We start from the raw sequence: 22307 nt of genomic DNA on the forward strand, positions 1-22307 counted from the left end.
ACAGCACTTGCAACGTTTAAATACTTACCTTTCCCTGCAACACCGCCGTGACGTAGTCCGCATTTCCTGGGCCCACGAAAAACTTGAGCCAGCCCTACTCCCCCCACAACTTTCCCCCAATTCCCTATGCCCAACTATTATTATACAGTTAATTAAGATTGGCAAGCTTCAGAAACAAGAATGGATGTTTTTGGCATTAAAATGGGCACTGTAGGTGTTTTCCTGGCCTCCACTCACTGCCGACTATGCTTCCCCATTGACTTGCATTGGGTTTCGTGTTTCGGTCGATCCCCGACTTTTAGCGATAATCGGCCGACTGCACTCGACTCGACTCTGGACAAAATCGGGTTTCCCAAAACCCTACTCGATCTTAAAAAAATGAAAGTCGCTCAACCCTAGTCATCACAACAGAACCAGACCCTAATCACAGGACAATAAAACAATCCTTATCTAAGAATTGGCCCAATATTTATGGACATAACTGTTTATCACCCATGGTAATTCTGCTTCATGTCACCTAGGTTATCCATGGTTTTTTCCCCCCTCTTTTTTTTTTCTCTATACTATGTTGTGCATAAATATGTGATTCTTCAGAATTTGTTTTAGTCTTTGCCTGATGAAGAGATGTATGTAGTCTCGAAAGCTTGCAATTTGTTACCATCTTTTCAGTTAGCCATTAAAAGGTAGCAACCACTGAGGACTCTCAATTCTAAATATTTTTCTATCTACTGGCTAACACGGTACCAAGATCGATTATTCTACAGACATTCATGGCACTCGTAATGAAGGTTGTCTGCCATTAGCGTATACCATTGGTAGCAGAGAAGGCTGGAGGGTGGCGATGGTCACTGGCTGCCCCTGTGTTTGCTCATTTTCTACTGCAATCACATGGATTTCATCTTCTGTATCTCCTAGACATATCTAAAAAGGGAAGGAGGAAATAAAATATTTTAGAGCAGATTTATAGTCTAACCTTGACGCCAATGTTAGACATTAAATAATTCTTGGTCAAAAGTTCTTATGCTGGAACGTGCATGTTACAGTACCTCTACATAGCAGGGAAGGACAAAGAAATGAATGCCAAACCTCTTTAATGGGTTGCCCGGATACAACATATGGGATATATATCGTCGATGTCTGACCAGCAGGTGTTTCACACCCGGCGCCACCATCAATTAGCAGTCATTGCTCAAGCGGCTTACGGATGTAAAAACTGAGCTGAGCAGGAAGTCACAGCTACACTAAGGGTTGTAGACGCTGCCGGGTTCTACAGAACAGCTTTACTCCTCGTCCTGACGTAGCCGCTACAAATCGAATGGAATGGTGGATGAGGAATCAATAAGTTGTGCCGGGATAACCCCTTTAATTATCATCAGTCTTTGGTGATGGCATGGCACCTTCATAGGCATTTGAGATTTGGTAGGTCTGGAGACACCTTCAGAGTACGTCTCCCAGTGATATTTCAGCTGAATCTGCCACAATATATTATTGTGCAGATGGTGTCATTAAGCTTGTCCAGTGGAGTTCAAGGATGGGGGAAAAACTGTAGTGAAGACTGGTTTGGGGTCCCTTTGCTCCCAGTTTTCCTGAACCAGCTGAACCTTTATGCAGTGGAGGACATTGACATTGAGGGGCCTCAACCCCTGTCATGCACCACCCACCCATCCACTTGCATATTCACATGCTGATACATTACACATCATGCACACAAACAGTACAAATGTTACACATGCCCCTGCATATATAAAATATACACATAGCACAGTTAAACAGATTTATTTTTTCCCCATATTTATAGTTAACAGCTATATCTTTGTTATTTTTTTTATGTACACCTTAGTATACGAGATCTTGTTTTTTGCCAGATATGAAAAAAAAAAAACTGTCATTTTTCCAAACACATTTGTATTAAGTTTTGTTATAAATTTAATTGAGAAAAAAGTCATGCAATTTTATTAACGCTATTTAGCAATCACCATAAATAATAGTATGTTGGCTGTATTGTACAGGTTGTAACAATTACAAGGAAATGACAAATGGCCATACTATTTACTATTTTATGACGTAAATTTTTAGAGTGTATAAAATTGATTATAGTAATTACCTTTCATCTTTTTTTAGTTATAATATATATTTATTATAGCTAAAAATGATAGTTAAATATATGATTTTTATTGAATCGGAATCTTTCCAGGGATTCAGCCTATAGAATTGCAGTTAGAAACTTTAAACAGAGAGTCATAGGCAGCACTGCTAACGAAATTATTTTTATTCTCTATATACAGATCTAAATGGTATTCCATTCTGCCTCTTCTTCATTACAGGCATATTGTACATGTACATAGAGATACCAGCATGTCATGGGTAAAATATGCCCCTGTTAGGTACTCGGCGAAGCGTTCTGTCATTGCCCACACCAGGGCCAGTAATTCCAGTCGGAATGAGCTGTAATTAGCCGGATTTCGCTCGGAGTCTCTTAAAGACCTGCTGCCATAAGAAATCACTCGCTCTCGGCCGTCCTGCACCTGTGCTAGTACTGTCCCCAACCCATGAAGACTACCATCGGTATACAACAAAAAAGGGGTGTCAAACCGGGCGTATGCCAGCAATGGGGCACTCGTGAGGGCGGTTTTCACTTCATCAAATGCCTTTTCCTGTAGGGGCCCCCATGGAATGGGGCGGTTTCGAGGACCCAGCGCTGTCCCTCTCAAAAGTACGTTCAAGGGACCCACCACTTGTGAGAATTTAGGCACAAACCGCCGATAGTATCCTGCTAGGCCCAGGAAGGCCCGCACTTCTCGCAGGTCACAAGGAAGTGGCCACTCTTGTACCGCCTTAATCTTACTGGCTATAGGTAGTACCCCGTCCGGGGTCACCAGGTGTCCCAAATACTCAATCTGGTTTCGTAACAATTGACTTTTTTTGGCTTTATTTTCAGGCCGTAGCTCCTGAGCCGCCGGAGAACTTGACGCAGCTTCTCCAGATGATCTTCAAATGAGGTTCCGAACACCACAATGTCGTCTAGATATATCAGGACTGATTCAAAATTTAGATCGCCTAAGCAATGTTCCATCAGGCGTTGGAAGGTTCCCGGGGCGGTAGCGAGGCCAAAGGGCATCCGGTTGAACTCAAAGAGCCCCATTGGTAAGACAAACGCCGTTTTGGCCCGATCTTTTTCAGCCATTGGGACCTGCCAGTACCCGCTTGCCAAATCCAACGTTGAGAAATACTTGGCCCGACCCAGGGCCGACAGGGATTCTTCAATACGGGGTAAAGGATATGCGTCCCGTACGGTGTGGGCATTCAATTTTCGATAGTCCACACAAAATCGGAGTGTCCCATCCTTCTTGCGGACCAAGACTACAGGGGCCGCCCAGGGACTCCGGCTCTCTCGGATCACTTGGTTGTCCAGCATACTGGCCACCATGCTCTTCACCTCTTGATAGAGCGCCGGAGGGATTTGACGATATCTTTCTCTAATGGGTGGAGTATCCCCCGTTGGAATCTCATGCTCAATCGTCTGGGTACACCCGAAGTCCTCTCCATGTCGGGAAAAGGTCTCTTGATGCTCCCACAAAACTCTCTCCAACTGCTCCAACTGCACTGGGGTCAGCTTCTCCCGATCCACCCCCATCTGCTCCATGATCACATGACCATTTCATTCCTCAGTAGGAGGTTCAGTCCGGCCTACCTCGACCGCAAATGTCCAGGATGACTGTTGATCTGGTCGCAGTTCGAATCCTGCATTTTCCGGCACCTTCTCTGCCGGCACAAACAGTTCAGCCAGTATGGTCCCAGCGGGAATTGTAACACCCTCATCTAAAACATTGATGCATCAGACCGGCACCCGTCCATTCTTCACAATCGCCAAAGACCGGGCCACATGTACTTTGGCAAATGAGGAACTCTCTTGGGCGGGCTCAAGTAGCACTTCAAGCCCATTCAATCTCTGTGCAGCTCCCACCGGCAGCATTAAGAGTTCCTCTTGTCTGGGTCCCAGCAGGATCGGGGCCCGCGATGGCACTCGGACCCGGCCCACCCGGCCACCTGGGACCGCACTTTTCAGCAAGTCGCAACTAAGCACTAGACGGTGTAAAATTCTCTGTGAGGGTCGGTGTCTTGTCGCACGGGCCCAGTATCGGGGTCCTTCACTGGCATACATCTGGTGATTCAAGTCTCGCAGCACGTTCATTCCGAGCGTCACCTCCATTCCTCTTCTAGGGGGGTGATCCACCAGTACTACCCCTTTCTGCCCCAGCTCTTGACCAAACATTTTTAGCTGCATCCACACGATCCCCTTGACTAACAGTTGACCATTATTTGCGGCGGTAAGTCGTATCACTCGGCCATCCTCTGGCATCACTAGTCGACTGAAGTATCTCTCATATACTTCTAGAGGCATTATAGTACATTCGGATCCCGTGTCAACCAAGCACCTCATCTTCCGCCCTTCAAACTCTGCTTCCATCACTGGACTACATGCAAACAAATCTTGCTCATCCCGTCGAGGGCTTTGTGCGGGTGGTGCCGCTGCTGCTTGCCCTCTCATGGCAGCGGCCGGAAGTTTAAAGTCGGCGACGGGGTTTCTGGGGCTGCAAGCGTCCGGCAGTAACGAAAGATGTGTCCCTGGCGCCCACACTTCCAGCAGGTAATTGTTCCTCGTGGACGAGGGCTTGACTCATTCTGATAGGGCGACCTGGCCATCTGTGGGGTCACCGTTCCAGGGGGTGGGGCAGAAGGCCCCCGTGAGGGGGTATAGGCGGGACCAACTGTCAGTTGAGACAATTTCAGCTTCAACTCCTTCACCTCAGCACGCAAAGCTTGTACCACGCTTACCAGCCCCTCTCCCCCTGACCCCGATGACCCACCTTCCTCCAGCTGGGCACTGTTCACTGACCCCTCGGGCACATGGGCATATTTCTCTTCCCTTTCCACTGCAGCTCGGTAAATCTGCCAGAAAGATAATTCTGGTGCAGCCCGGGCCATTTCCAACAGTTTGTCCCGGAGAAGTCTATTGACTAACCCGGTGATGAATTGATCCCAGAACAAGCGGTCTACCTCCCGGAACGCCCCCATGGCCCCCGGGTCTAGTCGCTGCATCTCATTCAACGTCTCTTGCAAGATAGTAGAGTACTGCATCAGGGACTCACACTCTCTTTGGGGACGATTAAAGAATAGGGACCGAAGCTGGGCCACACGCGCTCGACCCCCCAAACTCCCCTCTAACAGTTCCAAAATCTTTTCTAACGTATCCCTCTCTGATTCTGGGCGCACCATCACCATACGCCTAATATCGCCCTCCAGTGCATTTAATGCCAGCTCAGCGCGTAACGCGGGGGTCAAATTACACATGCGCAGAATACTCCGGACCCTCTCGGCCCAATCTTGCAATGCCATATTGCACCCATCGTATTTCGGCATGTGCTGAAGTAAAGCTCCTACAGGCACATACCCTCCCGGAGTCGCCGCGGCTGCCCGGGGAACCTCAACCCCCGAGGAGGATGCGGATACAGCGGGGTCGTTTCTACCCTCGCCTTCGTCCATGACAAACACTGGATCCTGCCGACTACGCCAAAAATGTAATGACCAGAGGTCCGAATAAGATCCAGTGAGTCACAAACCAAGACAAAGGCAGAAATCTCCAACAGTGGTTTACTCAAAGGCAGAATAAGTAAGGTAGTATGAGGAATACTCAGGCAGATGCACCCAAAAGATACACTAATTCTGCAGCAGCTGAAATCACTGTGCCACTCCAAGGTCTCCTGAGAACTGTATACTCCAACAGGCTAGTAATCAATTTACCTCACAGAACAACTCAATACAAGAACAAGTGTAAATTGAATGTAGTGTTATCAAGGGAGCCCCTGGAATGACACACTGAGTATAACTTACACACATCTAATATGCAATACACCTCTAAAGTAACGATTAAACACTCTGAAAAGGGATACCCGGGTATCTATGACTATGGTACCGTTAACCTAAGATGAGTCTTCTCTCAGGCAGGATTCCACACAGGCTGCAGCCAGTCCAAGTCTTCGGCGCCAATAAGTTACAGCACGCTTCTCCGTCTTGTCGGCCGATGCCGAGCCCAAACGCCGGGGACTTAGTTTAGTGGCCTCAAGAAGTTGTCTCTACTCCTGTAGTTCCTAGAAATGCTCTTACAACAATCCGTCCGTCTTTATATCAGCAGTCTGTCCAAACTTGTTTCTCAACTCAATGCACAGGGACTCCACAGACTCTCAAATACGTACTGGGTTTTCAGTAAAGTCTCAGTCTTCCAAAATAAAAGGTTAACTTTTCCCAGAAAAACGTTAGCAACAAAAAAAGGTCTCTCACAGAGTTAATTCCTCTCGGAAGCTTTTCTCCAACACACTGGCAGCAAATTCACACAGTCTCTTTCTATAACACTGCTGCTTCCTTCTCTCTTCCCGCCTTTTCTTCTCTGCTCTCATTTCCTTATATCACACTTTACACACCCGACACCAGACCCCACCCACCAGCACACAGTCTCCGGGGGCCTGGCAGTGTCTGTCCTTTGCTGCAGCAGGCAAAAACCACAGGGTCCTAGTGCCCTCTCAGTGGGACTACAGTTCACCCTCTTACAATATGAGTAATCAAAATGAAGTCTGGGCTCTGACTGGCCGCTCACTCCCTCTTGACTACTTATCTATCTGTAGACGGGCATAGTGATATCAGCCATAGGCGTGCCCAGGATCAAAACTAAGGGGGGGCAAGCCATGGTCGTTCAGGTTGTAAAATTTTTGAACGAAAAAGGTGAATGAAACGAAAATTTTAAGAAAATTATACGTAATTATAGCAGTGCTTTATTATTTATAACTAGTGTTGAGCATTCTGATACCACAAGTATCGGGTATTGGCCGATATTCGCGGTATCGGAATTCCGCCAATGAGGAATGATTTGAAGTGTGGGCACATCCTGTTCTGCATGTTAGGCATGTAACTACTGGCATGGCTGTGATTGGCTGCTGAAGTGATGTCATGATGCACTATAAAAGTCGCCGCTGCCATTTTGGGTTCACTCTGCTGTGAATTCAGTTAGGGACAGGACGCTATGTTCTGACTGAGGCCCAGTTTAGAGATAGCGATTTGCTTCATTGTGCTTTACCCAGACTAATTTAGCAACCACTGTGTGAGAACCTTGTTGTTGCCTTGCAGCGCTGTTCACTGCTGTCTGCAAGGTCTCTGTGTGTGGGAGTGCAGCTCACTCTGTAGTCTGTGTGCAGCCACAGCCGGTTGTAGTCAGCTCAGGGTGCATCACTGCCTCAAACTGTTCCATTGTCCTCTTTTCAATTAGTGCAGCCTGCTGCACATTTTTTCAAATTTATCCTATTAGTGGCTTTCCATCCGTATCCTGCTAGATTGTGGAAAAACACTATATAGGATTACATAGAGGAGCTTTTTTTTTGCTGCTGAGGATGATGAAGAAAGTGTGGGAGAAATTAAAAAGAAGGTGAAGAGCATGGAAGTAGTGAAACAAATATCGGACAAAATATAAAAAATCTTAACATAGTCAATATCTTTAACTCCGAACATCTTAAAAAAAAAATTAATTCCTGCTATTCCATTTGATTGGCCTAAATCTCTATGCCTTTAATCTCTCCTCCACCTCCCCCAATACATCCTACATTATTCTTAATTGTTTTCCTTCATGTAGAATTAACCTACAAGGAAAGAAAGGGTTTATTTTAATACGGATATTTTGGTCCCATTGACTTGCATTGGTATCGGGTATCGGTATCGGCGATATCCGATATTTTTTGAATATCGGCCGATCCTATCCGATACCGATTACCTTCCGATATCGGAAGGTATCGCTCAACACTATTTATAACAATTATTTGCTTGCAAAAATTTTTTGATTTTTATTCTAATTACGTCTTTTACTAATATCATTTTTCTTGGATTTGAAGAAAACTTGTTCAAAACTTTTGTTTCCATCTAGTCCCGAATTTCCTTGAAGAATTTCCAATGCACGCTCAAACAACCCAGTCAGTCTGTCCTCTCCCATTGTACTTCTGAGCCAGGTCTTTTCCCTTCAAAGGGTACTGAAAGAACATTCAACAGTAGCTGTCCTGGACTGGAAAGCACTTAAAATAAAGAGTGCATGCTTTGATGCAAAGAAAAAAAAAAAATTAGCCTCCTCTAAAAGTGCAGCCACTTCAATACACTTTAATTTGTCTTCTGCTAAATTCTTTTTTCCCCCCACAGATTATACCACAAATCTAATTCTGCAGAGATAATCACCCAACCCATAAAACTCCATGAAAGACTTTACATTTTATTTCCAGTGCAGAATGGCCAGCAGACACTGAGGCCGGGATTGAAGCTCCTACTGGCGGCTGTGGGTGCCCTCTGCTCCGCCGATGCATCATGCCACCCTGCCCTCTGCTTACTGCCGGAACTGCCTGAGGCAACCATTACCTACTCAGACAAGTGGCGGTTGGTGGCCTCACCATGATAGGTGCGCGCCCCTGCTTCTAAGGGGGAAGGGGGGCAGCTGCCCCCCACCCCCTCGGTGGGTGCACCCAAGATATCAGCACTGGTTGGACACAGGGCTCATGTAACGCAACAACCACATGTGAACCTCAAAAACGTAATTGCTGACGTGGATGGAACGACCCCGGAAGGGAGTATAAGGCTGGTTTCACACTTGCGTTTTGATCTGCAGCGTTTTTACAGAAAAAAAAGCATGCGTTCATTTGCGTCAAATACATTGATGTCTATGGAAACGCATGCATTTTTGCGTACATGCGTTTTTATAGAAAAAAACAAGAATACACCCTGATAAGCCACCCCCCACCATCAGGGTGATAAAGGGATCCTGATCCAAACCCTAATCTTAACCCTACCCCTAATAATATGACAGTGAATACTCTCCGAGTTTATATTTTTAGTACTCTATAGCAATACCGTATATCTTGGGGTGTCCACATTGAACAAAGCTTTTTATTAGAAGAATGTCCTGGTCTCCAGGTCAACATAATAGCCAATCCCTATGGATCCCTACAATCCCTTGGGTTAGGGTTAGGGGTAGGGTTAGGATCCCTAGGGTTAGGGGTAGGGTTAGGGTTTGGATCCCTAGGGTTAGGGGTAGGGTTAGGGGTAGGGTTTGGATCCCTAGGGTTAGGGTTAGGATCCCTAGGGTTAGGGTTAGGGGTTGGATCCCTTTATCACCTTGATGGTGGGGGGTGGCTTATCAGTGACTTGGTGACCAGGACATTCTTCTAATAAAAAGCTACCCCTAACCCTAGGGATCCAAACCCTAACCCTACCCCTACCTAATTCTATTAATAGTGGGTTTTCTAGTTGATCTTGATGATTGGCAGCTGTCACACACTTCTCAGCATGCGTTTCAAAAACGCAAATGCAGGAAAAAACGCATGTAAACGCGTCAAAACGCCACGTTTTTTTCTGCATGCAAAAACGCATGCGTCTAAAAAACGCAGCGTTTGCATGCGTTTTTTTCACCACCTGTGGGGTTTTTTTTTGTTTTTTTTTTTTACAAACGCTGCAGATCAAAATGCAAGTGTAAAACCAGCCTAAGTGTTATTCATTTTACAGGGGCAAAAAATTAGAAATGAGAAGTGGTTGTCCTAGTAGCGGATAAGCCCTTTAAGTTCCAGGACCCATCTCTTACTATTCCCCCATCCTCACATGGTAGTAACTGTGTCTCCACTTCTCCTCAAGCTTCCAACTTCTATGCTGCCATCTCAGCCCCAACATATAAACCTTGTGTGCAATATTCCAGCACTGCAACGTATGACGACATTCAGGCCTCACATTGATGCCTCCTCCTCATGCAATAGGACATCAAGAACTCTACTCCTCGTGTGAACAACACACAGGAAATAGAGACACCATAGAGGCAAGACCTCGCTAGTTCCCAATTTGGGGAAGGTACCTAGTCTACATGGCGTAAAAATCATAAAACCATTCTTACTAATAGCCAAAAACTATCAAATGGACAGTAAAACCTGGCTCTCCCACCCAGGTGTATGCACCATTGCTGCAACAAATGGCATGGCATATGCTAAACCTATACTAATAGGGATACAAAAAAAAAAAAAAAAAATCAATGAATAAAAATTGCAATGTGAGCTGTGGTCCCACCGCCCACGCTGAAAATAAAAGGAGAAAACTCGGCACTGCTTGTTACATGATCAAACTTTTCGGTGCTTTGGTACACTTGTTACTCGGTTGAGTATCTGGGGTGCTTGAGCACAATGCTCGAGTCTCTGTTCCGTATGTTTCATGGCTGTTAGATGGCTAATCAACATGCGGCGATTGTATGCCATACACAGTAAAGCTATGTTGGCTCATGGCATTACTGTGATTGACTCAATGACACGATGCGGCCAGCCAATCTCAGACCCAGGGACCTGATGCTTGGCCCACTGACCTCTAAAATCAGAGGATAAAATGAATATTCACAGTTTCCCCCGCCCATCTCTTGGTGCTGAGAGCTGGGCGGGGGAAGTAGTCAATATTCATTAAGCATTTACATCTACTTAACTGGTAAATGAGTTATTTAAAAACAAAAACACACATAAAAGTCCTTTATTTAAAAAAAACAAAAAAAAAAAAAACACACCACACACCACACTGACCATTCCCCTCATTTATTAGAAAGTAAAGATCCTGTGCAGGTCTGATGCAGTCCATGGCACCACGATCACCGTTCCGACATCTGCAGCAAATGAAGCCCTGTTAAGAGTGAAATTTGATATGCTCTGGCAGCTGCTGCCGGTTCTCACACTGAGGGTAGCACGAGATACGGCTGCTGTCCCTACAAGCACACACTGCATGCTCTACGATAGCTGGCATTGTTTGTGATATCAAAAAGGTTACCGCTGGTCACAGACGCTGTGTGACAGCGTGGGAAACAATGTCTGTGACCAGCGGTAACCTTCCCGCTGTCACCGCAGGTCACAGATACAGCCAGCTACCGTGAGTGCTGCAAGATACTGCAGTGTTTGCTGGTGTGACTATTAAGTGGGGAATTTTGGACGGAGCTCGTTGTGGGACATCGATGCGGATTGTGGCGGATCCATTGGACCATGATGGACTGGCATGAGATTTGGGGGGAAATAAAAAAAAAAAAAAAAAAAATTGGTGAAAGAGGGCATTTTTTGTTGTTGTTAAAATAGAGAATGTGTGTGTGCATTCATTTAGTTTTACTTACAGCGCTGATAATGGGGGTGTCTGACACCTCTCCATTAATAACCCCAGGGCTTGGTGTCAGCGCCAGCTGCTGACATGAACCTTTAATCCCATTATCCACATTGCCACTGCATCAGGGTAATTGGGAATAGTTGGGACAGGGCACCAGAATTGTCTCATCTAAAGTGATCTGGCAGTTCTGGGGCGGCTGACAGCTGATATTTTTAGACTGGGAAGGGACCAATAACCATGGCCCTTCCCAGCCCAATATCAGGCCGCAGCTGATTGCTTTGCCTTTGTTGGTTATTATAAATAAGGGGGAACCCACAACATTTTTGCATGTACTTATTCCTAGAAAGCTGCCAGATATTTATCTACGTCTGTATCTATCCTTCCCTCTACCTCTTTAACCAAGTTTTGTTTTTTAAATCTAGCATTCATTGCTGTACAAAAACGAGGTTAAAAACTCAATGTGTGCAAACAGCCGGGAGACATAGGCTATGTGCACACGTAGGAAATGTGGTGCAGAATTTTCTGCACTAAATCTGCATCTCCAGGCAGAATCCGCAGGTGTGTTTTTTATGCGTTTTTAGTGCAGATTTTACCACTGCAGATTTCTATTAATGGAGGGATGCAGAAACACTGCAGAAATGCACAAAAGGAGTGACATGCACTTCTTTGAAATTTGCAGCGTTTCTACGCAGATTTTTCTGCACCATGTGCACAACTTTTTTTTTTTTTTTTTTTTACACTGATTTACATTCTACTGTAAATCACAGTGCAGATCTGCAGCGTTTCTGCAGCAGAAAAATCTGCTGCAGTTATGCACCAATTCTGCATCGTGTGCACATACCCTTAAGGTTACCAGAGTTCCCAGCCACCCGGTCGTGAGGTGCGGAAAGGGAAGCCTTTAAAATTATTGGTTTTCCCAGCTGGCGTAGTATAGAGATTCCACCAGGTGACGTGGATTGCTGGACTGCCAGTCACAGCGCTCCGTGAGAACCACGAACCCAGGCGGGTGTGAACTCATGATGTAACCTCACTGACATCAGCCACCGCCAGGGGAATGTTCTATCCAGAAACTCACAAACAATGGTGGCGTAGTGTGGAGGAGCACCATCCTGTTGAAAAATGACACCTTCTGGAAATTGTAGCACTGCAAACAATTGCAACATGTCAAGATGCAAGTTTGACTTCACAGACCGCTCCGTGAAAAAAAATGGGCCTATCACCTTATGCTTCAGGCCACACCACATGTTCACTTTAGGGGTGTAACGGTCGTACTCAACATAGGCATGAGGATGTTCAGCAGCCCATATTCGGACGTTATGGTGATGAACATGTCCACAGATATGGAAGGTCGCCTCATCGCTAAACACAATCTTCTGCAAAACTCTTGCATCATTGTCGAACTCATGAAGCATATCTGTAGCAAACGCGTATCTTTTGGGTCTATCTGCTGGTTTGATAGTGTGCAACAGCCGCAATTTGTACCCCATAAAACAGAGACGTTTCTTTAACACCTTATGAACTGTAGTCTTGCTCAGGTGTAATTGTCGAGCACACGCACAGATTTTTTAGGGCTTCTAAGATAGCTATCCCGTATAGCCTCTACAGACTCGTCACTGACTGATGGCCTACCAGAACAAGGTTTCTCCACCAAACTGCCGGTTTCCTTCAACTGCTTATCCCACCGAGTAATGTTATTCCTATGTGGTGGCGTTTTGTTATAAATGCACTGATATTCACATAGCACCTTGGTCACGGATTCGAATTTAGCGAGCCACAGAACTTTCCTGTACTGTCCACATCTTGACTGGCATGGAAAACCACACAGCTGGCATAAGCTTGTGGTTGCATGACGTCACAGACCTGGCAGTGTATTAATCAGAGTTCAGTTTCTCAGGGGTTAATCTGACTGGGGGCTCAGCAACAGCTTAAAAGAGTTTGTGTTTGATTGGTTCTTGTTATCTCTCCTCATGAACAGGTCTGATATGATTCGGCCAGAGAAAGGGCGCCAAAATGTAAACTATAAATTGATCCTGTGACTGATCAAAAGTGCACCATGACTTTATGGACACACTGTATTTCACCACAACCTAGCTCATTTACTCGACCCTCTGTTCCGTTTCTTCTTTCTTTTCATGGTGCTGATGCTCTGGAACTCCCAACCAGGAAAATGTATTCTTCTTAGGTACTTTGTTCGGTCTAGGCCAGTTACCTTCAAGAGGTAAACTATGGGCCTTTCTGCTAGATGTCCTCTCTCACAACCGGTCTCTTGTAGATCACACGGTCTCTTAGTTCCTTCTGCTCCGCATCTTACTATCTTTTTCCTTCGGTCTCCCCTCAAGTAGAGACAGCCCAGAATGCGGCACTGCTCACATTGGGCCTGGAGTGCATAGAAAAGGACCTAACTCCTTAACAGGAAACCATCATTTACCCTTCAACTCAGCCCCTCCCACTCTGGACTAGTCCTAAAGATTAACTTTCATTATCCCTACTGTCAAACTACACAAGTTATCACCAGTCACAACTTACATTATACATCACAGATCGCATTACAACATATAACATTATTCTTGTTTATTCAAAGGGTGGGTGGGGAGCGGTATGTCCATCTCTTTTTATTTGCAGGAATAGTAAAGCATGGTGGAGGGTCCTGCAAGTTTGGGACTGAATTTCAGGAAATGGAGTTTGATTTGGTCAGGATTAAATGGTATCATCTGAGAAATACAGGCAGATACTTATCCATCACAAAACAGACACAATTAGGTGATAAAGAAAAGGACAAGGTTTTATAAAAGTGGAAGTTGCATTTGGGAAGATATCTTTAGGGAATGTTAGGAGTCATAGAATGGTAGAGTTAGAAGGGACCTCCTGGGTCATCTGGTCCAACCCCCTACTCAAAGCAGGATTCAATAAATCATCGCAGACAGTTGTCTGTCCAGCCTCTGTTAACTTCCTTCAGTCAAAGGAAGTTGAGCGGGAAATTTTTCACTAATGTTCTCTATACAATATGGTTGTTACATCTTACCGTCCACAATCCCAGCAAATGTACCAAGTAATCATCTTCAACTTCAAATGCAAACTTCTGGCAAGAAGAGCTCAGTTCACAGCCTGGAAATCCAACCACAAAATTAAAATTGTATTAACATGTAATCATTCTAATATACAGATAGGCGAGTGATTTTCTATTAAGGATACCGACTTTACACAGAAGTGGTCATCAGATTCATATTCTCTAAGCCACAGGTAGTATGAATATAGTCTGTCTGCATTATTGCAGGTGTGAAGGTTTTATTCAAATGTTAGATGTGATACGGCTATTAATCTAATTTAAACATATACATGGGTTTGGATTTGGCCTATGGTCACTGATAGTGATGAGCGAATATACTCGTTACTCAAGATTTCCCCAGTATGCTCGGGGGTCCTCCGAGTATTTTTTAGTGCTCGGTGATTTAGTTTTTCTTGCCACAGCGGAATGATTTACATCTGATAGCCAGCATAAGTACATGTGGGGGTTGCCTGGTTGCTAGGGAATCCCCACATGTAATCAAGCTGACTAACAGATGTAAATCATTCAGCTGCGGCGATAAAAACTAAATCTCCGAGCACTAAAAAAAAATATTCGGAGGACCCCTGAGCACGCTCGGGAAATCTCGAGTAACGAGTATATTCACTCATCACTAGTCACTGAGTTTTAATCCTCTAGACCAGTGTTTCCCAAACTCCAGTCCTCATGGACCCCACGGGTCATGTTTTCAGGATTTCCATAGTATTGCACAGGTGAGACAATTTCTGATGCCTTGATGATACTTCCACTACTTGAACAATACTAAGGACATCCTGAAAACATGACCCGTGGGGTCTGTGAGGACTGGAGTTTGGGAAACACTGCTCTAGACTCTGCATGATGATTGATGAGGAGAAAATGGTGTGCACTCTGGTCTAAAATATGAGGTGCAGGCAGAACGGACTGTGGTAGCCCCAGCACGTAGTAGTAGAAATTCACTGCACACTCTTTAGTTAGTTCGCAAGAGTGTTTTCACAATTTATTCCAAAGAAAATCTCAAAGGAAGTATATACAAGACACAAGCAGAAAAGTGATATAGTCTGATTCAAAACCCAACGTTTCGACCCTCCTGGGTCTTAGTCATGGGGTTACTTGGTTATGGTGCAAGAGTACAAGGTGGAGAATGTAGAGAGGGACCCTTGGTGTATAGGTACCCAAAACTGCTGGTGGCGTGGCAGAGGAGGTTGTAGAGCGGCGCTCCCGCACCCTGCTGAGTGTGCCATAGCAAGTAACCCCATGACTAAGACCCATGAGGGTCGAAACGTTGGGTTTTGAATCAGACTATATCACTTTTCTGCTTGTGGCTTGTATAGACTTCCTTTGAGATTTTCTTTGGAATAAATTGTGAAAACATGCTTGCAAACTAACTAAAGAGTGTGCGGTGAATTTCTACTACTACCTAGACTGTGCATGAGCAGAGATTATGAACAGGACTGGACTCTCCCCATGCTTGAAATTACATCCACTGCGCATGCGCGGGCATCTGAGTGGTCTAGAGCATTTGAAGACTATGGGGGAAAATGCCTATTCACTCTGTGCATGTATTGATCCCTCGTTCTGTACTGTGCAAGCGCTAGTGACGCATGTCTTTATGGGGCTCACTAGTGTTTGTTGTACCATGCACATGTGTCCCATCATCCTATCACAAAGCAGGATGCATATGCTTTATGAAGACACAAGCCTGTGGTGATTATCTTCCTTGAAATGGAAAGTATAATGACGTCATGGGTGTGGGATAATTAAGGATGGTGTCTAGTAGCAATAAGACTGAGCACATTATCAAGAGGACATCTACTCCTATACAGTGCATCCTTCATAATATGGCCTCCTGATAAACTAATGTGACACAGGGTGAGGTACTCCTCTTCTACGCCCTGGCACAATACCTGAAAACGGGGGTCCTGGCTGGGTGTGTGGACTTTGTCTACGGGGGATCTACGCCTTTGCAGGTGGCATGATACCAATGAGTTTGATTGGCCAGAACCAGGTGTTGAATGGTTCAATTAGAGAGACCGCCAATCTATCTATATAATCGTCTAAGGGTCACTTCCGTCCGATTGTCTGTAACGGAAATCCCGCGTCGCTGAGTGGTCCCAGCCAGCAGGCCGCGACCAATTAGCGACGGGCACAGTCCGGCCCCGAATTTGCACCTTCCTACTTTCCGTCAGTGCCCCCTCCAGTCAGCGCTCACACAGGGTTAATGGCTGTGTTACACTGTGTTATGCCCTGGTGTAACATAGTCCGTTAACGCTGCTATTAACCCTGTGTGACCAACTTTTTACTATTGATGCCTATACTACGCCGGCTGTGCTATATGCTACACCGGCTGTGCTATATGCTACGTGGGCTGTGCTATATTTCTCAGCGAAATACTTCCGGGACATAGTGTGTGGCGCCCCTAGGGGTATTTGCCACAAAAATAGTTATTGACACTAAATACAAATACTAGAATAGCAAGACTGCACTACCATCTCCGGCCAGAAGGGGGAGCTCCGGAGATTCCCCTTGATCTATTCTGGTCTGGGAAAAGGACTGGCAGTTGGGTTGAGGAGCTGAAAGTGAGAGGTCGTATAACTGAACTCCTAACAGCCCTATGACGGATTATAGGCCCGTAATACCGATAGTAGGAAAAGAAGAATAGAGAAAAAGGACATTGTGAGAACCGGGTAGCAATAACCTCTACCCAGAATAGGCGCAGAGACGGATACCGGATCCGTGGCTATATTCATTATATATAATACAGCAACCGGAAGGAAGTGAGGTGATATCAGCTTCACTAGGGTAAGACGCAGCAACAGACACAGAGTTCAGCGGTACTCCCAGAAGGGGTAAGCCGACAAAAAGGACTCGGGTTGTCCGTCGAACCAGAGCACAGAAGAGACAGATTGGGTCGGCAGCCAGTTCACAAACAGCAGCAGGGCCATACAGAAACTGCGCATAATAAGAGGTGGAAATCCTGACAGGGTCAAAGTAATTCAGGGTTCTTATACAGACTCCGGTGACAGTATTGGTGGCAAATCCCTTTTTGTTGAAGTAAATTGGTTAAACGTTTCAGCGCCTCAGTCTTTCATTTGGACAATAGCCGTCGTTCCAGGATCGGGGTCATCACAGCTGAGAGGACCTGCTGCTGATCAAGTAAGTGTCTGTTCCTTCATGATATCCCTTACATTGTGCATCGCCTGAGACCACAGCACCGGGTCAAGCCACTAGTGACATCCCCCTCAAGAGACGGACCTCATTGATCTGGTGCTGGGTACCTCGGTCTCCCGGGCGTTACAAGTGCGTGGGTGCATGCGCAGTAATGCTTTTCGGCTTTGCCGAAAGATTATTATTATTGCCCGCAGTTGGGCAAAGCATACTGCGCGTTCGCCACTGAAGATTGCATTGCACACGTGCTAACTATGGTGCTCACATACTCTAATTCACTAACATATTGCGGACAACAGGGACGGATGGGGTGGAGAAATGAAGAGGAAACGCCGCCCATCGGACCGGTAAAAACTCATTTAAATATCCCACCAATTTGAGGTGACAGGTTCCCTTTAACAGGGGAATACTCCATACAGGGAGTCAAACTGTTAAAAGGGAGGACAAACAGTAGGATATTGCAAAGGATATTCAGGGTTAAGAACAATGGATGGGGAAAACGGCAGTTCAGTTGAATTCTTGCTAGAAAGTCAGTAGTTACTCAGACTATGAAGTCAATGGTGCCGACAACGGCAGGCGCGGTGTCTTTTCCAATGGGATACTGTAGACAACAATACTCCATTTTTTGGTGGCAGTGGTCAGTCTCCGGTATCTTCCACTGAACCCCTAGTCCATATACTGCAGTGGCTGACAAGGGTGCGGGCCACAGTCCTGTACTGGGCACGCTGTGCTTTTCTCTTTATGCTGCGCGCTGCCTGTTCATGCTAAGACTGAAGCGCCAACAACTACTGGTGCACTGCTTCTCTCTGGCAGTCACTAATCCATGCTATTGGCGGCAGGAGGCGGTAGACGCTGATCTGCGCGTGGCAGGCGCTTCCAGGACGGAGCACTTCTCTCCCTGGCTGCTGAACACATGGCTTGCCTGAGCTCAGAAGTCCCTCTCTCTCTGGACTGCTGCAGCGCTCCCAGCTTCTCTCTTTCTCTGGTGCGGCCCCTTTGCAGTTGATTGGGGCTGCCGCAGCGCTGGTACTCGGTGAGGGAACGGGAAGCACCGCTCACCTCCCTGCACGCTGCCCTGGGTTCACACAAAACTGCTCTGCTGTGAGCGTTTTCTGCTCTTATCTCCCCGCCCCCCCCCTCGGTCAGGATGAAGGTCCGGCATGCTATTGCTTCCCCACGGAAACAGGGGAAGGTCCGCCTCACTGAAGCTTTCCCCAGGGAACAGGGGATGCAGCCTTATCAGTTCCGGACCCAACACGCAATCATTGTTGCTTTTTTACTTGTGCCTTATTCATCTTTTAACTCCTTCACTCCCTGAGCTTTTTCGTTTTTCTGTGTTCGTTTTTCGCTCCCTTCCTTCCCAGAGCCATAACTTTTTTATTTTTCCGTCAATATGGCCATGTGAGGGCTTGTTTTTTTGCGGGACGAGTTGTACTTTTGAACAACACCATTGGTTTTACCATGTCATTTACCATGTCGTGCACTAGAAAACGGGAAAAAATTTCAAAGTGCAATCCCACACTTGTTTTTTGTTTGGCCTTTTTTTTCTAGGTTCACTAAATGCTAAAACCGACCTGTCATTATGATTCTCCAGGTCATTACGAGTTCATAGACACCAAACATTTCTAGGTTCATTTTTATCTAATGAGGTGAAAAAAAAAAAAATCCAAAATTTGCTAAAAGAAAAAAGAAATTGTGCAATTTTCTGTTACCCATAGCATCTCCATTTTTCGTGATCTGGGGTCGGGTCAGTGCTTATTTTTGTGTGCCGAGCTGACATTTTGAATGACACCATTTTGGTGCAGATACATTCTTTTGATCGCCCGTAATTGCATTTTAATGCAATGTCACGGCGACCAAAAAAACATAATTCTGGCGTTTTGACTTTTTTTCTTTTTTAAATCTCTATGCCGTCAGGTTAATCCTTTTTTTATTAATAGATCGGGCGATTCTGAACACGGTGATACCAAATATGTGTAGGTTTGATTTTTTTCTTTATTGTTTTATTTTGAATGAGGCGAAGGTGGGGTGATCATACATACATTTTTTTTTTTTTTTTTTACTCTTGCCATGCCTCAATAGCCTCCATAGGAGGCAAGAAGCTGCCACAACTTGATTGGCTCTGCTACATAGAGGCGATGCTCAGATCGCCCCTATGTAGTAGAATTACTGCATTGCTATGAGCGCCGACCACTGGGTGGCTCTCATAGCAATCCGGCATCAATAATTATAGAGGTCTCAAGGAGACCTCTGGTTGTCATGCAGATGCACCGATGACCCCCGATCACGTGATGGGGGTCAGCGGTGCGCGTATTTCCGGCCCGATGGCAAGAAGCGCACATTAAATGTAGCTGTCATAGTTTGACAGTGGCATTTAACTAGTTAATAGGCGTGGGTGGATCGCGATCCCACCGCCGCTATTGCGGGCACATGTCAGCTCTTCAAAACAGCTGACATGTCCCGGCTTTGATGCGGCCATCGGACGTGCTATTCCTTCCGATAGCAGTAATTAAATGTGATTTTTTTTTTATTTTTTTTTTAATACATTAACTTTTTTGTTCCCCCCCCCCCCCCATTTTCGCAATTGTGAGCTGCATTTGAGATTTCCAGAAATTTTCAGCTGATCCATCACTTGAAACTTTTTAAAAATGTCACAAATTTTTTGCAAAAATATACTCCAGTGTCCCTCCCCAACTCCGGAATAATTTCCTGTATGTCTGAAATGTTTCCAATATTTTAGCATCATATGCAACTTTTTGCTCTAAAAAGGCACAAAAAGGGTTAAACACAAAAATGATTTTTTTTTTTTAAATTTTGCTCAAAATTCATGATCTGTGTGCTCCATTTTGAAAAGCTTAATGTAAAAAAGAATAAAGAATATCCAGAAAAAAAAAAGTTATTTAAAAAAAAAAAAAAAAAAAAAAAAAGCTAATTGATGAATCGGGCCTTAGGTCTCTTGACTGACTAGCCCAAGGCAGGTTCCTGGGCAGCTTAACCCACTCCTTTGGCGGTCAGGCTAGGAGAGCTGCACAAGTAGATGCCACCAGGAGCATAGTCCCGGGACCACTAATCCAAGTACCAGTGTGTTTTCTCTGAAACTAAGTATAACAAACCTGGCTGGAACCAGTCCTGCGTTTCATACTTGTGGCTCGGGTTATTATCATGAATCTGAGGACAGGTTCTCTCTAACCCTTATTTTTAATACCAAAATGCAGAAATTGCAAAGAAGCCCATAAGCAGGAATGGGCGAAGCTGCCACACAAGTAGGCCTGTGTAATATTGCACCGGCAGCACCATGTGGACATCTTACTGTACAAATAATTCCTTTATCTTACAGTTTGTGTATAGTATATGTGAACAGGGTGCCCATTTTTTATTTATTTTTTTTTTTTATTGTAGCCTGTATTTTTTGACTGTAGGTTAAAGAGATATATAGATATATTTTTTAAAATTTTTAACAAAATCAGTGCCACCACTGTCCACAGATTGAATGGCGTTAAGCTGTAATGCCATTTAAATGGAACTGCAATACCAGACACAACCTGCAGACAGGTGTGGCGCTGTTCCTTTAGGACATTTTTCTAAGGCTTCTTTCACACTAGCGTCAGGCTCGGCCCGTCGCAGTGCGTCGGGCCGAGGTTACCGACGCTAGCGTCTCCGCCACACAACAGGTGCAGCGGATGCTGTTTTTCAGCGCATCCGCTGCCCCATTGTGAGGTGCGGGGAGGAGGGGGCGGAGTTCCGGCCACGCATGTGCGGTCGGAAAAGACGGACACGTCGCACAAAAAAAGTTACATGTAGCGTTTTTTTGTGCCGACGGTCCGCCAAAGCACGACGCATCCGTCGCACCCGTCGCACGACAGATGCGACGTGTGGCAATCCGTCGCCAATACAAGTCTATGGGGAAAAAAACGCATCCTGCAAGCACTTTTGCAGGATGCGGTTTTTCTGCAAAACGACGCATTGTGACGCATTGCAGTTAACGCTAGTGTGAAAGTAGCCTTATTCTTAACAGCATCTTAAAAAGGCCAGACTATACAGTGAGATTCCTACAATCTTCTGTCCGATAAACCCAGGATTCTAATAATCCAGCACCTATTCCACTCACAGAACGTCTGTACAAGGTGTTATTTCACAAGTCCTCACATGGTCATAAAAATAAGTATTCTGCTCGTATTTGAGAAGTTTTACAGTTCCGTGACGTCCGGTAATTCAAAATATCTGATAATTGAGCAGAGCAGCTCCCAGAAGCCTCATTTTTGGCCAAATTACAGGTGTTGTCCTCTAGAAGAGAGAAGTAAACTCATGTGGAGCCGACGTGACACTCAGCCAGTCACCAGGCCGTATATCACCAGCATTCGCCTCGCACTATTATAGATGGCAGATGTGACGTACCACTCACCCCATATTTCACACACTTGTCGCTCTGCCGCTTCGGAGCGAATGCTGGACAGATTGAACAACTCTCCGGGCATTGTCTCCGTGCAGACCATACACAGGATGGAGGTCCACAAATGTTTTTTACTCAGGACGCTCTTATGGCCGCCTCCACTATGTCTGAGAGGCAGAACTAATGCCGATCGATCACAAGACAAGAGCCCTCACCTGCTGCTGATTGACGGGAGGGGGGCACAAACTAATATTCTCTACATTTACATAGCACCTTTTAGAACGCAAATGCAAAAACATTGGGCACGATTCATCATTGTATTTGCTCCTTTTTTTTGTCTATTTTTTTTTCTCTTTTACACCTGTATCATATTTTTCTTTTAGGCCTTGTGCACTTGTTGAGTATTTGGTGATTTTTTTACCTCAGTATTTATGAACCAAAACCAGGAGTGGGTGAAAAATACAGAAGCGGTGACGTGTTTCTATTATACTTTTCCTCATTGTTCCTCTC

General features: G+C 45.3%; 1 protein-coding gene across 1 annotated transcript in view; it reads right to left on the reverse strand.

Annotated features, from left to right (window-relative positions):
• Nucleotides 1-22020, reverse strand: part of LOC143773305 (nucleoplasmin-like) — a 36752-nt gene extending 14732 nt beyond the window's left edge. The window contains exons 1-3 of the mRNA XM_077260788.1: nucleotides 21810-22020; nucleotides 14219-14301; nucleotides 811-921 (exon numbers count right to left, since the gene is read on the reverse strand). Of these exons, the coding sequence (XP_077116903.1) occupies nucleotides 811-921; nucleotides 14219-14301; nucleotides 21810-21900 (285 nt within the window). The 5' untranslated portion in view covers nucleotides 21901-22020. The remainder of the gene's footprint in view (nucleotides 1-810; nucleotides 922-14218; nucleotides 14302-21809) is intronic.
• Nucleotides 22021-22307: the final 287 nt, after the last annotated feature.

The sequence above is a fragment of the Ranitomeya variabilis genome, chromosome 5 (assembly GCF_051348905.1).
Source record: "Ranitomeya variabilis isolate aRanVar5 chromosome 5, aRanVar5.hap1, whole genome shotgun sequence".
NCBI classification, from domain to species: domain Eukaryota; kingdom Metazoa; phylum Chordata; class Amphibia; order Anura; family Dendrobatidae; genus Ranitomeya; species Ranitomeya variabilis.